At 37.8% G+C, this 15,390-nt stretch overlaps 1 protein-coding gene across 21 annotated transcripts in view; it reads right to left on the bottom strand.

Annotated features, from left to right (window-relative positions):
- RBMS3 (RNA binding motif single stranded interacting protein 3) overlaps positions 1 to 15,390 on the bottom strand; it is a 1,278,684-nt gene that overhangs the window by 668,989 nt on the left and 594,305 nt on the right. For 2 of the 21 annotated variants that reach the window (XM_077865520.1, XM_077865521.1), the window contains exon 1: positions 12,888 to 13,840. The exons of 14 other annotated variants lie outside the window; for them this stretch is intronic. In XM_077865520.1, the coding sequence (XP_077721646.1) occupies positions 12,888 to 12,962 (75 nt within the window). In that variant the 5' untranslated portion in view covers positions 12,963 to 13,840. Of the gene's footprint in view, positions 1 to 12,887; positions 13,848 to 15,390 lie in introns of those variants that run through there. 5 more of the 21 variants (XM_077865523.1, XM_077865526.1, XM_077865525.1 and 2 more) reach the window with 5 other exon arrangements.

Genomic DNA, 15,390 nt, shown 5'->3' with positions numbered 1-15,390 from the left:
CTCAACCTGTATATATAAAGAAAAGTACTTTAACAAGACTTACTTCTGGTATACAAGATGTCCTTTGACATAAAGCACCATAGAGATAAAGATGACGTTAAGCAAGTCTGGTTTGAAAAATCACTGCTTTCCAAAATTAATTAATTAATTGATTAAAAAAATAATATATAAAACTTAAAAATCACTGCTTTCAGCAATGCTTAAATGTGCAAGACACTGAACGGCACAAATTAATACATTCTGAAAACCTTTCATTACGCACTCAGTCTGCATCAGGCACTCAATTGGATACTGCAGGACACTCATAGATGAAGATCTCATGGTCCTAGACCACAAGGGGTTCACTGACCAACTCTGACACAAATATGATCCTGAGGAATAAAAGTATGTTCAAAAAGCCAAAAATAAATTTATGTGACAAAGCACAAAAGGAAGAAAGTTAAAATCCAATCCTACTCTACTTTAGAAAGAAGTAGGGGAGCAGGATTATAACTACAAAGGTAAGAGGGGGCTGGAAATTAAGAGAATAAGAAGGAGGATACAGAAGTTTAGGAACTAAAAGCAAGGAGGCAGGGGCACATGGGTGGCTCAGAGGTTGGGTGCCTGCCGTCTTGGTTCAGGGCATGATCCTAGATCCCAGGGTCCTGGGATGGAGTCCCCCATCAGGCTCCCTGCAGGGAGCTTGCTTCTCCCTCTGCCTATGTCTCTGCCTCTCTCTGTGTGTCTCAAATAAATAAATAAATAAATAAATAAATAAATAAATAAATAAAATCTTTTAAAGAATAATAAAAGCAAGCAGGCAAAGTAATGCAAATCCATAGCTGAAAACTTGAGGAGAAAAGCAGGCAGGTAAGCAGGAAAGAGCAAATGGAGTAGAAGCTGTGGTATAGAAAGAAAAGAATTTGTTCCCCCAGGAAGAGTGATGTGGGTAAGGCAGGGAGATGCAGGCACTTCGGACAGCCATCCAAAATGGAATGAAGATGGGGAAGTGAGGAAAATGAACATGGCAGGAACGAGGGACCATGACTAAGAATAATAGCTAACCTTGGGCCTCTATTAACACACATTCTTCAATGACCATGTTGAAATCCAGACCCTCTGTTCACCAGGACACACCCTCTAACACACACATGTGCCAGGAGTCCGGAGCACTGAGATGCATTTGCACACACATCCTCAGTTCAGCTACTCCATGGATCCTTTCATCACGCCGGATGGCCTGCGAACAGTATGGCTCTATGGTGAGCACTTTGCATTTGCTCGACCCTCACGCCAATATAGTTTTGCCGGTTTTATCATTTATGCTGTGATATTGCCCTCTCAAAGCCAGATCCTTTCTCCCCTGAACAACATAGCTTCACTCATTATTATATTTTTAAGCATGTATGGATTTTATATGAATATTTTACATAGAGAAATTCCAAAATACGTGTTAAAATTTGATTCCAGAGACTTTCTGAAAACCACTCCTCTTTCCAATCAAAAGCATCAAGAAAGCTTTTATCCAGATTCTCTCTGAGAACTACTGATAGGAAGTCAGAACAAATAAAGCACGTGCTGGAGGTTGCCAAGTGTCTCAACGTATGAAAAACTCCAACAAAGCACTAAGTTTGTCTTCACAAGCATTGATTTTTTTCACCACAAGATACCAAAAGCCTCAACTATATGACTCCTCCATACAAAGTTCTATATTCACGTTAAAATTTTCCCCAAAGACGGTTCTTCAATTTGCAAATTATATTTCCTTTGCCACGTAGCCCTTATTGTTTGCCTTTGTAAAGGAAAACAAACAGCCAGGTTCCAGAAATTTGAAAAGTGGAATAAGATGCTGGCCTTTATATTTTCTGTTTCTTCTTCTCTTTGTTTTACCTTTCTTGGTACTTCTCATAAGTCACCTCTTAAATTAAAATTGTAGAACTGCCATTTTTTTCTACCATGCTATTGACAGCCTCATCACTAAAAGCTTTGAAGATCATTAGAATTTCTGCTGTATAAATATTATTATATTATTTGAGAAAAATAATTAGAGTCAATTGATCAAAATTTCTAAAAAATGTTATCAAAAACAGGGAAAAGAGAATAGATACCTAAACTTGTATAATATCAGTATATCTTGGGTCATGGGAAGATACTATGTTTTTAAAAGAAAGGGAAATTATCAGTTATCCTATTTTAGTGAGGCTTGTCTTTTTTTGCTATCAACATGAGAAAGAAAGAAAGGAAAGAAAGAAAGAAAGAAAGAAAGAAAGAAAGAAAGAAAGAAAGAAGAAAGAAAGAAAGAAGAAGAAGAAAGAAAGAAAGAAAGAAAGAAAGAAAGAAAGAAAGAAGAAAGAAAGAAAGAAAGAAAGAAAGAAAGAAAGAAAGAAAGAAAGAAAGAAAGAAAAAGGGAAGGAGGGAGGGAGGGAGGGAGGGAGGAAGGAAGGAAGGAAGGAAGGAAGGAAGGAAGGAAGGAAGGAGAAGAAGAAGAAGAAGAAGAAGAAGAAGAAGAAGAAGAAGAAGAAGAAGAAAAGAAGAAAGAAAGAAAGAAAGAAAGAAAGAAAGAAAGAAAGAAAGAAAGAAAGAAAGAAAGAAAGAAAACAGAAAGAAAGAAGACAGAAAGGAATGAAGAAAGAAAAAAAGAAGAAAGAAAGAAGAAAGAAAGGAAAGAAAGAAAGAAAGAAAGAAAGAAAGAAAGAAAGAAAGAAAGAAAGAAAGAGAAATAAAAAACCTGGAAAGAACAGGTATATGTCACTTTGCCCCTTCAAATTCCCCTTGGTCATTTAGACTCAGAGAAAATCAGAACCACTGAAATAATCCTTAAAGTTTCCAGAAGTGTGTGAGTGTGTTATGTGTGAGAGAGATAAATCAAAACTGATTCATTGAATTTGCTGATGAAATTCAGTGAGATCTGGCTAGAGAGCTGGGAAGAAAAATTGAGTAATTAGGTAGAGAATCCAAACATTGGGTGATTATGAGACTTCTCCCTGGAAGACTGGGGAAGCGAGTGGATTTTTAGGTACAAGTGTATGGGTGAATATAGAGAAAGAAAACAAAAACAAAAACACCTCCTTTTTAATATTAAGTTGGGAGAAAATGATCATGCCGTGAGCCTGGGATCCTGACTGTCTTGTATCACTGGGACAAGAATGAGTATGAAGGAAGCCCTCACATGAGGCTCAGGACTGGAGAAACAATATCTTCAGGGTGCCCCACACTTCTGCAAGTAATGGTAGGTCTGGTTGGAGTGTGCATACTTATAGTTACATGTATTCTTTAAGAGACACATGTATTCAAGAGAAGTGATTCTGGGTAAATAACCATGGACACTGAGGAACACAAGGAGGTGGCAGTTTTAATACATGCAACAAATCCATGACCCAATTTATAAACAGAAGAATTTAGAAAGATTATGCCATAAAGTACATATCATGCCATTGACTTGCCTCCTGTCTCTACCCCTAAGCTGGAAGTCCAGGGAAACACCTGTTACATTCGAGTTCTTTTTTTTTTTTTATTTTTATTTCCAATTGGTAAACAATTCCACCAATTGCACAATGAAAAAATTCTGTGAGCCTGGCACCCAGATCTGGATCTCTCAGTTGCTCTTGCTGCCAAAGGTCAATCCAATGTGTCTGCTTTTGACATATTTTAGCCAAAGAATGTTAATGACATTTTCCGAAACGCTGTGCTGTTCCACCATGTGTCCCGCCCCGGAAATTTGGGATTTCTAAAATACAGAGATATCTTAAATGCCAAAAAGCCACAATAGGTAGAGATATGGCCAGCTTTTCAAGCTTTCTGACCATTTTAGGAACCCACAAAAACACTGACAAGATGAAAAAAATGCACTGCCTCAAAAACAAAGAGAAAACAGTGAAACTAAAAGTGATAAACATTTGTTTGCATATCAACAAAACAACTCACTGTCAACTTTACTCATCATTCTATTTAGTCCCTTGATAATCTTTGTACCTCAAGAAATTCTGTGCATTAGATTTTTTTTCACATTGCAAGAACATCCTCATATGCAAGATGATGGCCCAAAATTCACAGGCACAGATAAATGAATTTACTTGCACTCAAAGAGTTTTGGCAGCAAAATTATAAAAGCTCTTTAGATATTTTGTTGCATGAAAAAATTCTAATTCGATGTGCAAGATGAATGCATATTAATATCTTTGTTAGTTTGTGGGATGGGAGCTATTAAGACAAAAATATGAAGGTTCTAAAATGACCCATCACTACTCCCATTGCTAAAAGAAGTCACTAAACTTGTAGAGAAATTCTTCCATGTTCATTGACCTATCTCTTCTGATTTTTTTTCCTTATCTTTTTCCAGCTTATTAACAAAGTTAAACACAAGAACAAGAACAAGCCAGGAAGGGAAAATCTGCCATTGTTAACACAAAGTCTAGTTGTCCTAATAATAATAATGTTTAAACGCAGTGGTTAATTTTTTGGAATAACTTTTAAAAAGGACATCAAAATTTTATGCTTTCTCAGAATTCCCTGCCTTATACTGAAACACAACCTCCTTATTTCAAATGGTTCAGTTTGAATTGGTATGCACAACTATGGACAAGAGGCCTAGGGGCCGAAAGCCAAGACCAAGGGTAATTCGGGAGCTGTCACAACCCTTCCAGGGACGAGCACCAAGTCAAAAATAAAAAAAAGTTTTTCTCATCTTTTGAGAAGAGGTGAAGAAATGAAACATTGTAAGTATGTCAGATGGGTTTTTTGTATGATACACTAGAAAACAATCTCTGAAATTTTATTCCAAGCTTTGTACACACTCCTTCAAATACTTCATCCACTCGAAACTAGCTAGGAGCTTAAAAGTATATTTGCTTGAATGCTAAGTTACCTCAACATGAGCTATAGTCAGGGTGCCACCACCCAATTTGTGTGAGTGATAACTTTTAAAAGGGGCAATATGAGAGTTTACAGACATCGATAATAGCTTCAAATATGACTCACATATGTAAGGAAAGCTTTTAAGGTATCTTAACCGGTTCCAGAAACCCAGATAGTTAGCATTCTGTTTTCCATTTTCGTTTTCATTAAATCGTCATCAATCAGCAATGTGACTAAGATAAATAGACAGCAGTACACGAGATAAAAATAGGAAGACTTCTCAAAAACTCTCCTTAAATTCTATGCATGATTCATATTCAGCTTGAAAACCATTAGTTAAGAATGAAATAGCCCAAGATTCTAGCATATGAAGTGTGATGTATACCAATTTCTTAATCCTACAATGTAATGGTAGGAAAGCTAACTCTGAAACAAAGTAAAAATCAGTACCTAAAATAATTAGTACCAATACTTAGAATATAGCAAGATTTATTTTTCTTCCATTGTCTCTTATTTTCCACACAATAAGACAGGACATTATCAGGGTTGCCTTAAATGTGTATGTAGTCAGGTCTAGTTTTTCTATCTGGCTATCATTCATAAAAACAAAATTCAAGGTTCTATTTACTTTCTTTAAAAAATATATTTTATTTATTTATTCATGAGAGACACAGAGAGAGAGGCAGAGACATAGGCAGAGAGAGAAGCAGACTTTGTGCAGGGAGCCTGATGTGGGACTGGATCCATTATCCTGGAGTAATGCCCTGAGCTGAAGGCAGACGCTCAACTGCTGAGCCACCCAAGTGTCCCTCTATTTATTTTCATTAATTTGGCTAATAGAAGCTTTTGGGGGAATAAGAAGGGTACTTAGTGAGAAAAAGAGAGAAAGATAACGGTTGTGCTTATGTGTCCTGGAGAAGTAATTCTCTTCCTCCTATTACTCCATATAGTACAGTTACTATAGTATTCTTTTCTCATGTTTTAAAGGCTACTATTCAGCAATTCAGGGATTTTAAGGATTTGTAACCTCCAGTCAAAATAGTATTTCATCTATCAATTATCATTTCCATATTGGCACTAGCTCCTAGTTTCATTCACAAAACTAGGGTTGTCAGGGCCTTAATGAGGCAATCCTTCTGCCTTCATCACCCCACTGGTTAGACCAAACATATGCCTACCCATTCAGTTCTGAAACCACCTGCAGAGAGGAAGTTAAATGAAGAAAAGTAAAGCATCATACTGTCACCATCTTTGGATAAGCTCTAATTTTACCCAAAGGAGAAAACTTTAACCACAATAACAAAGCTGGCAATGACCATGATTAAATGATGCCTGTCATTCTGTCCCACCCCTGGGAGCTGCTCTCCACCCACTCCCAGGTGATGGATGTGTTTCTCTTGGTACACTGGGTTTAGATTGGCAAAGGAAGCAGACAGTTAAATTCATCAAATCACCAGAGTCGGCAAAGCAGTATTTGATCTGCTCTGGAGAAAGGATGGGGACCTGAACAAAACTCATCCACGGCACAAAACCAAGGTCATCTCCCAGTACCACGAATACATCAAAGCAGGCTCATTTATCTCAAAGTGCGAGTCACAAATGCTAAGCCTGGAAGAGATCTTAGAGAATCTGACCTAGAAACCAATCCATTGACACACAAATCAGAGAATAATAATAAAACAACACAACAATAAAACAAAACCAGAATCCATGTCTCAGCATTTATTATCCATACTCTTGAAATTTGTTATCCATTAGATGTCAATGTTCTGAATTCCAAAGCTATATCCAGTTACTGATTCCACATGGTATATACTTCCTGACCAGTAAATCTACATGAAAAAAATTTAAATGTGAACAAATTTGCTGCTTATATCAACATGAAAAACAAAACAAACAGAATCCAACTTACCTCTGTCAAACCCCTCTTTTTTTTCCTTTTCCAAATTGCTTTTTAATGTCTGAAATTTGAAAACCAACAGCTACTTCTATAGGCTTTTTCAAGGCCCTGAAAACAATGACTTACTAATAAATCTCTTATTAGTATCCTATAGATTCACAAGCTCAAGAAAACTAAAGATGACAGGTTTCATGAATATTTTCTTTCAAAAATTTTATAGTTTAACCATCCCATGAAAAACAAATCTCTTTATTATGATATCCTGCTAAAGAGATAGACCCAAAAGTATGTCCCTTTGTACAAGTATATACTTCTTAACAGTGGCCACAAAGGAGCAATAGGCATACAAAACAAATACTATATTTTCAAAAATCTGAAAAAAGAATCATACCACAGACTATTTTGTTCTCTTCATTACCTATCACTCCTTTTTAGGAATAAATGGCCTCATGATTTTCTTACAATAGTTTCACAGATTAAAGTAGCAAAAACATTTTAATTTTTTTAAAAAAGCAAAAAAGTTATGATTTCAAAACAGAAATGAGAAATTCACTTTTGTTATTTGAATGTGTGCTGCATGGAAAATCATTATGATCTTTCCACTTGCAATGGTTTCGGACCCTTTGGTAAATATGTGTTTTCTAATTAAACAGTAACTCTCTGTTTAAAATAAAAATCGGTATGATAGGTCCATGTCCATTTTCAAAAAGTGTATTTTTCAATGACATCCAAGATAGTTCAGCATTTTCCCACTACTGCAAAAAATAGCAATGTGTATCCTCAAAACAGGTATTACAACACATAAATACACTGTTGCCCTGGCTCTCCCTATAGTTCCATCTGCTCTCTTGCTGTGCAACAGCTATAGCATAAAAAAGCCTATTCTCACATGCTTTTGATATTACACTATTTAATCACATACAGCTGTGGCTTATGAGACTGTTACAAAACACAATTTTAATGTAGTACTCGAAGCCAATTTTGGATAAACATCAACCATTTACTCCGAATAAGAAGTCCGACACTAAAAAGATATTCTTTTAAAGGAAAAGACTGGTTTTCTTAGAATTTGGCATGGACATAATTGTGACTGAGCCCTCTCTCTGCCAAAAAGACTGATAATGTCAAAAAGGATTGTGTAAAATCATATTAGTGCAAAAATGAAGCTTTCCAGAATTCCTGGAGCCAGAAAGACCTGAAATGAACTTACATCCTACTTCTCTTCTTTTGCCTCCCTCCCTGCAAATCACCCCTACCTCCAACCCTCTAACAGATTTAATTACTTCAGAGAAATAATTTTGATTTATAATTCTATTGTTCTTTTCCCAAACTGAGAGAAAGCGAAAGGAAACTGTTAGGAAGATACTGTTAGAACAAATTTACGTGAGGTTTCTTTTGATTTAAGAATGATTCTGGAGAGAAAGACAACAACATGAACTTTTTACATATCTCCTCCTTTTAGCTAGGCACTAAACTTAGTACTGTGAAAACAATGACTGCATTATAGAAAAGACAATTCCAAAGATAATTTAATATTGGGGGGGAGTAAAGAAAACAGGACAACTAGAAAGGGAGAGTGGCCCCTTGTTACTATTTTTCTCTTATTCAAAACCAATTAAAATTGTATACATTCTAAAATGAGACAAACAAGATTTATCATAGTTTCATGCTATCATATTACCCCCTGAAGCGAAAGAAATATTTGGAGTTGTACCTCAAAGTTCTATTGCTGGACGAATTTTAGAAAACCAGTTTTGTATGTTTCAGCCTTTCAAAGGAAAACAGAACTTGGGAGTTTTCAAGGCTGTTTTAAAACTGGCAAGTTACCAACTCCGGCTATCAATGCAAATCTGAGGCAGGAAGTACTAAGGAAATTCTAAACTCTTTCCCTCCCTCTGCAAGATTTTCTACATTTTCATGTGCAAGAAGTATGTTAAGAGGTTGTTCTGTTTTGCTTTTGAAGGATCTGTACATTCACATCTTTGAGAATATCCCTTGCCCTATAGGAGCCTCTCTCTTCCTTTCCCTACTCCTTAGTCCTTCGTGTTTCAAGTGTTTGCTCTCTCTATGGCACAATCAGTTGGGCTCTAGCTAGACTTTGAGAGATGGGCAGCTGTCCAGGCTGCAGATGGTTGGAAACTCAGCCTGAAGTCAGTGTGCAGTTGATGAATTACTCCCTATACCTGACCCCAACTTCACACCAGGTTCTGAATACAGTCTGAGTACCACCAGCCAGAAAAACTCTGTTGGGTCCCACAGGCTGAAACCCTTTCTGCAAGATCTTCAGGGGAAGCGGGCTGTCAAAGAAGGGAAAGCAGTAGGCTGATGGAAAAGCAGCAGAGGAGAAACCATGCCCTGGATCGGTAGAAACATCATGACCTGGTCAGGGTAAGGAAATGGAAGGAAGGACTAGCTTGCTGTGTGCATTTGGATGCATTTTAAACTTTTGGGAAGATGACTAAAGTTTTCGAGATACCATGCATGAGGGAAATATCTTTCTCAGCAACAAAGTATCAATTCACCAGGCTGTGACCATGTTTTACTCTTTTTAGCCTTCCTAGTTATGATTAAGTTGCTTTTCCAAGAAACCCTCCACAAAATAACTCAAATTCAGATTGCAATTCACCCTGGGTCTCACAATGCAATAGCAACAGGTTGCTTGCTTTGAATGGGCTATAACAAAATTACTGAGAAATATTAGGTTACAACTCAATCAAACGTGATTATGGATATTATCATTAAGCTAATGAGCTATTTTTTTTGGTCCCCTTTCTCTAAAATTTGCTGATTATTCTGGGTGGCCTTCAAACAGCAAATTCGTTTTGATGAAGATTTTTTTTAATCCGGCTATGGCACTTATGTAAATATTAAAACATGTCATCAAGATTGCTTCTTTTCTGCTCAATCACAAACAATGTTTCTTTTTTAAATTGCTTCTTTTAATAGGGGAAAAAATTGGCCAAAAGAAAATTGACAAATGACAGCTTTTAATGCAAGGTCTTGGAAAGCATGCATACTAGAACAATACTGCCACAATATAGCTATCAACTAGTCATTGGGTTTTCATTTTACTTATATGTACATTTATCTAATATAATATTTAAGCATTTGGAAAATGATTCAAAGGGAGAGAAGCATAAGTAACTTATTTCTAATTTATTTTTCTTTTTAAGCAACAAAGGTAGTGAATTAGTTCTAATGTAATGGGAAAATAAGAGGAGCAGAGAAAGCAGGGAAGTGCCCCAAGTTTTTCTAAAACTTTAATTGCATTTGAGGAAAGGGAAACCTTTCCATTTATTTAGACATCCTACTCTCATTTTGTTTTATCATAAGAAAAGAACAGCTGTATCTAACACACACATTTAAGTAGAAAGAAAAGGTTCAGTATTTTGTACTGTCTGAATAAATGCAATAATACACCTTTGAGTTCTTTAAGAACCCCATAAAGATTTTTCACCCCAAACTAATGTCAGTAAATGGCTTTTGTTGATTAGTTAAAAAACACCTGGTTTTACAGGACAGCTTAAGTTATAATGTCACCAGAATATGACTTTTATAGTCAACCACAGAACTCTATTTTTATCAATAATAAGTATTCTTTATATATCAGTATCATTTTAAATAGCTCTGCTTTTTAAAATAGATTATAACTATAAGCCAAGGCTAGGACTGTAGATTTTGTGAATTCCACCAAGGCTTACCAAAAACATGAGCAGCATGTATTCCCCTCAGAATTATTATAGGTAATATTTTAAGATAAAAATATAAAAAGAGCAAAAAGACAACACTGAAATAACCCAGTTGTTTTCATGCTATACTGGGTCATGATAGTACTTTCTTACATAGTATTCATGCTGCCAGAAAGTCCCCACATTTTAAAGTATGATTGACCCTTTTTCTCATTCCCTGTGTGCCCAAGATTCAAAGCAGGGCACGTTTTCACATCTTCAGCTTCCAGGAATGTTATTAATGTCTATCATTTCAGAGCCACCGTAACAGTATTCGACAACTTCACAGCTCTGTCGAAATTTTACAACATAATAATCAATATGAACTACCATGATAGCCAAAGTAGCTGATCTTATATTCCCTACCACCCTGATCTGATTACCCGAATATCAGCTTAGGTCACCTAATGGATCTAGCTTCTTTAAAAATGTTCCAGAAGTTGATGGCTTTGACTAGCTTGAAAGTAACAAGATCCAGATGCCGCCTGTCTACACAACACTAAACTGCACAGGACCCCAAAACAGATTTTTTTTAAATTCCCTCTATATTTTTCAGGCTCTCCTCTTTTCCCTCACCACTGCACTTTCTCTCTTTACCTCAATCTCTCTCTCTCCCTCTCCCGGTCTCTCTCTTTCTCTCACACACACACACACACACACACATACACACACACACACACACACACACACACTTCCCATCAGTGTAGCTCATCCAACATCCTGTCCTTAATATAATGTGCACGACATTATTTCCTGCTAGCAATAAGTTAAAAGAAATCTCAGGCAGGAAAGCAATTATTCCATTCATTTTTATCTAAAGTTTCCTTTCTGAATACACTTCATAGTCAAAAACAAGAACCAAAAAGAAAGCATGAATTTTGAAACATTTGGAAAAATTTAGCCAAATGAGTAAAAGGGATGGAATGTCCGATATTTTTCATGGAACCCTTGGGTTTGTTGTTTTTATTTCTTTGGGGGGGGGGGGATGAGGAATGACTATAAATTTCCTCTTTTAAACTTGTCCTTGCTTTGCCATTTCCTTGAGGAAGGCAGAGAGCATTCTCCACCCAATCCCCCAAAGAGTTAAAACTCACGGCACGGGAGCAGGAGGGCTGGTCTACTAAAGCAGCAGCCCCACAAACTAAATGCTCACAAAGGCAAAAAGCAATGTGAGTCGACCTTGCAGGGGCAGGGCGAGTCATGGAGCGATTGAAAAAGAAAGAAAAAATGCAACAATTTTTAATAGAATTCTGAAAGTCTGCTGCCTCGTCTGGTTTACAAATAGGCATTGTTTGAGGAGACAGAATAAATAAGAGCTAACTACAGCATGAATTACCAAACACTAATCACATCAACGAGTCCTGGTGACAGCACAGATCACTCAGGCACGCCTTGTTCACTCTCGGCATATTTATTTATTAAGACGACAGTGGAGTCTGGCTAATGCGATACAAAATAATATCATCTGTACAGAAACATAACCCATACATTCGAAGCGGTAACTCTACCGACACCCTCCCCCCCCCCAACTCAATCAAGTCCAATTTAACTGACAAATTGGAGCAGTGATTTCACACCTGAGAGTCTTTCATGTCTGAACTGCAGGATAAAGTTCATGGTTGGCACTGCCCACTGCTTAGTTACGTGGGCTTTCCACTGGCCCCGTAATGATCATTTGCACACACACATAAAGACTAAAGTATTTAACCAATTCATGTCCAATTATCATCAGTTATATTTCATCCCGTTTCAAGACCCAGGCCTCCTGATGGCAGCACAGAAAAACAGAGCTTTGAAAAGTAAAGAACATCTATTGTAAAGCTCCAAAATTCAGTCTCTAGGTCTTGATCACCCTCCATATAAAATAAAATATTTAAGGCAAATAAACAAAAACAAAAGCACACCCAAACAAACTCTAAGGGACTTTAGTTAGTTGTACTACACCTTCCCACACCCTTCTTTCATTCTATACTCAGTGATTAAAAGTTTGAGTTGCCCCCACCCTGGTGCGTCCTATCCAGTGAGAAAAACCCTTTTAGAGCCACAAACAAAGAACAGCTCACCAGAAAAGCCTCTGAAATTGTATTCTTGTTCCTGATAATCACTGTTACAATCTCCTTTCTAACAACCCTGTCCATCTGCAAAGCACTTTACTACGGATATCAGGAACATTTTTATGTTGCCAAATAACAACAAAGGAACATGAGCGAAACTATTATCTCTGCTAAAAGAGAAAAACCACAATCCCAGGGCTTGCTTTCTTCTCATATTCTCCTCTGCCTCATTAACTCCATTGGTATGTTACTAATTTCAAAGAAGCAGGAAGAGGTGATGGGGAAGGGGAGGTAAATAATAATTCACATGCCTGTTTCCCATCCCAAGTGCAGGATACCACACTGCTTGCCAGACTGTGAGTCGAGCCATACCTTGGTTTGGAGATAGTGAGGATAGTAGTAAGTGTACTGGGGGTACATTTGTGGCTGATCCAGGCGTTTGCCCATGTAGCTGGAATCTTTATCTCCGAGGCAGGGAACTGGATGACAGGGTATAGTGCCCCAGGCCGAGCGTCCTCTTAAACCACTATTCCTGACAGTCCCGATGACTGATGAGGCTTCAGAGATCCCTCGTCTTCCACCACTCGCTAGTTCCAACACGGCAGGAATTTAAAAAAGAAACACACCAAAAAAAAAAAAAAAAAAAAGAAAGAAAGAAAAGAAAGGAAGGAAGGAAGAAAAGAAAAGAAAAAGAAAAGAAAGAAAAAAAGAAAAAAGGAAGGGTATTGGTAGAACAACAACAACAACAAAAACACACACACACATACACACACACACACACACACACACACAGCCTTCCCAGATCGTGCCTTCCTTCCCCCAGCTGCCAGGGTCCACTTGGGATGAGGCAGTTTGTTCTCTACCCAGGCTGTCTGTAGTGATGTCAATTGCCAGCGTTTGTAAAGAGAGAGAGAAGAAAAAAAAAAAATCAAAGTCCTTTTAGCACAACTCCGAATCCTTGCAGATCAGCTTCCTGTCTCCTGTTCGTCTCTTTCCCCACCTTAAAGAAAAAGGAAAAAGAAAGAAAGAAAGAAAGAAAGAAAGAAAGAAAGAAAGAAAGAAAGAAAGAAAGAAAGAAAGAAAGAGAAAGGAAGAAGAAACAGAAAAAAAAAAGAAAGAAAAAGAAAGGGGAAAAGAAAAAAAGAAAAAAAAAAAAAAAAAAAAAACCTTGCACAGCCTAGTTGCTGCTGTCTCCCTCCCAGAGTGACATGGTGTTCGGGGCTCGTCCTGTCCTTTCATTCACTTCCTCTCCTTCCAGCCGGTGGGTGGAACCGAGAGAGCCTCTCCAGGGAGCAGCGTACGCAGTCCAGAAGGCTGCAGTATTTCCTCCAAGAAAAAAAAAAAAAAAAAAAAAAAAAAGCCTGCTTCAACCCCTGCTGCAAGCAAAGTTCCGATTCCCTCTGCTGGCTATCTCGAATAGCAAAGCAATTTTTGCAGCAAAGCTGCTGCCGCTGGAACTGAACCCAGGGAACTCAAATGCGGGCAGTGGATTATTTCTTATCCTTCCCTCCATCTACCCCACACAAGAGCTGCCTTTTTTTTTTCTTGCCAAGTTGCAAGGTAAGCCACACTGCTAAACAAAACACAGAAGACCACGGGAGGGAAGAGACGACGAAGGGAGGAAGGAAGAGAAAGACAAAAATAAAAGCAGACGGACGACCCTTGCTGGTTAAAATGGAAAAAGTGTGTCCCGGATGCTTTCAAAACCTGTTAACATACGAAAGCCAGATGAATCCAAGACCTGGTTCAGAGACTAACCTTTTACTTCTCGGAGGACACAGAGGATGCTAAGTATTGAAGAAATTTGAGAGTCTATGCCAGGACTACTATTAGCAAGCCCTGCATCATCAGCTCACAATGACCAACTTACCAAAGCCGAAATGATCATTCTTATCCTTACATCCATTTTGTAAGCATCAAAAGAGGTATCCCGTTAGGTTTACAGGCGTCTTTATAAATAAAATCACTGGTTCTCTCACTGTCTATCTGTGATTATTTTGATTCAGGGATGCTTTAATCACTTTACTGATATCATCACAAAAAAAAAATCACAATTACTTGACAGAGTTTTTCCCCACCAATAATAAGTAATATGCTGACATGTCTATCAGCTATTACATTATAATACAAATGGTTTCAGAGAAGATATATTTCCTTTAAGGGTCCCTTTTCAAAGCAGTCAAGGCTAAAATTAGACATGCCAGCTGTGTTTTGCTGTGAGTGCTCACGCATGCCCAAAGCGTGGGCAGACCAATATTGAGCGCCTCTCCACTTCGTCAAACCAGCTCTGTTCTCCCCAGCCTAGAGTTGCCTTTTCAGATAAGAGGTTCCTGGTACAAATCCAGCTTCCTAGTGAAGAAGAACAGAGAATTCCAGCCCAGTGCACAATATGGTATCCATCCACATACAAGCCCTGCCACCCATGAGGTCACTGGCTTCCACTCAGGGGTCTGGTTATTAGAAGCTGTGTGAGTGCATGGATATTCCTCGGAAAAGGTTAAGGATGGTGGATAAATAGTTTTATGCTTGAAAAGAATAACAACCAGAAAGAAGGAAGGAGAGAGGGTGGGAAGGTCTGAGTTAGAAGCCCTGATATCGCTGTCATTAAGAGAATTAAATCAACTCCACCAACATTGAAATGTGTTCTTCTGGGCCTTATTCGTCCCATCTAGAAAGGGGAAATGCTGCCAACTTATCTGGCTGAAGGCAGTAAACTGAATCAGATACTAAATCAAAACTACATTGATTTAAAAATCATTCAGTGACATCTCAATGCTCAGACAATAAAGTCTTGACTCCTTGGAATAGTTTTCAAGACCCTTGAAAACCCAACTTTATTCTCCAGCCTCAGACAGTAAACTCTGGCCCTCGTAGT

This window comes from Canis aureus, chromosome 22 (assembly GCF_053574225.1).
Source record: "Canis aureus isolate CA01 chromosome 22, VMU_Caureus_v.1.0, whole genome shotgun sequence".
Lineage (NCBI taxonomy): Eukaryota > Metazoa > Chordata > Mammalia > Carnivora > Canidae > Canis > Canis aureus.
Note: the sequence above shows the minus strand (reverse complement) of the source record. Positions and strands in the feature narration are given on the sequence as shown.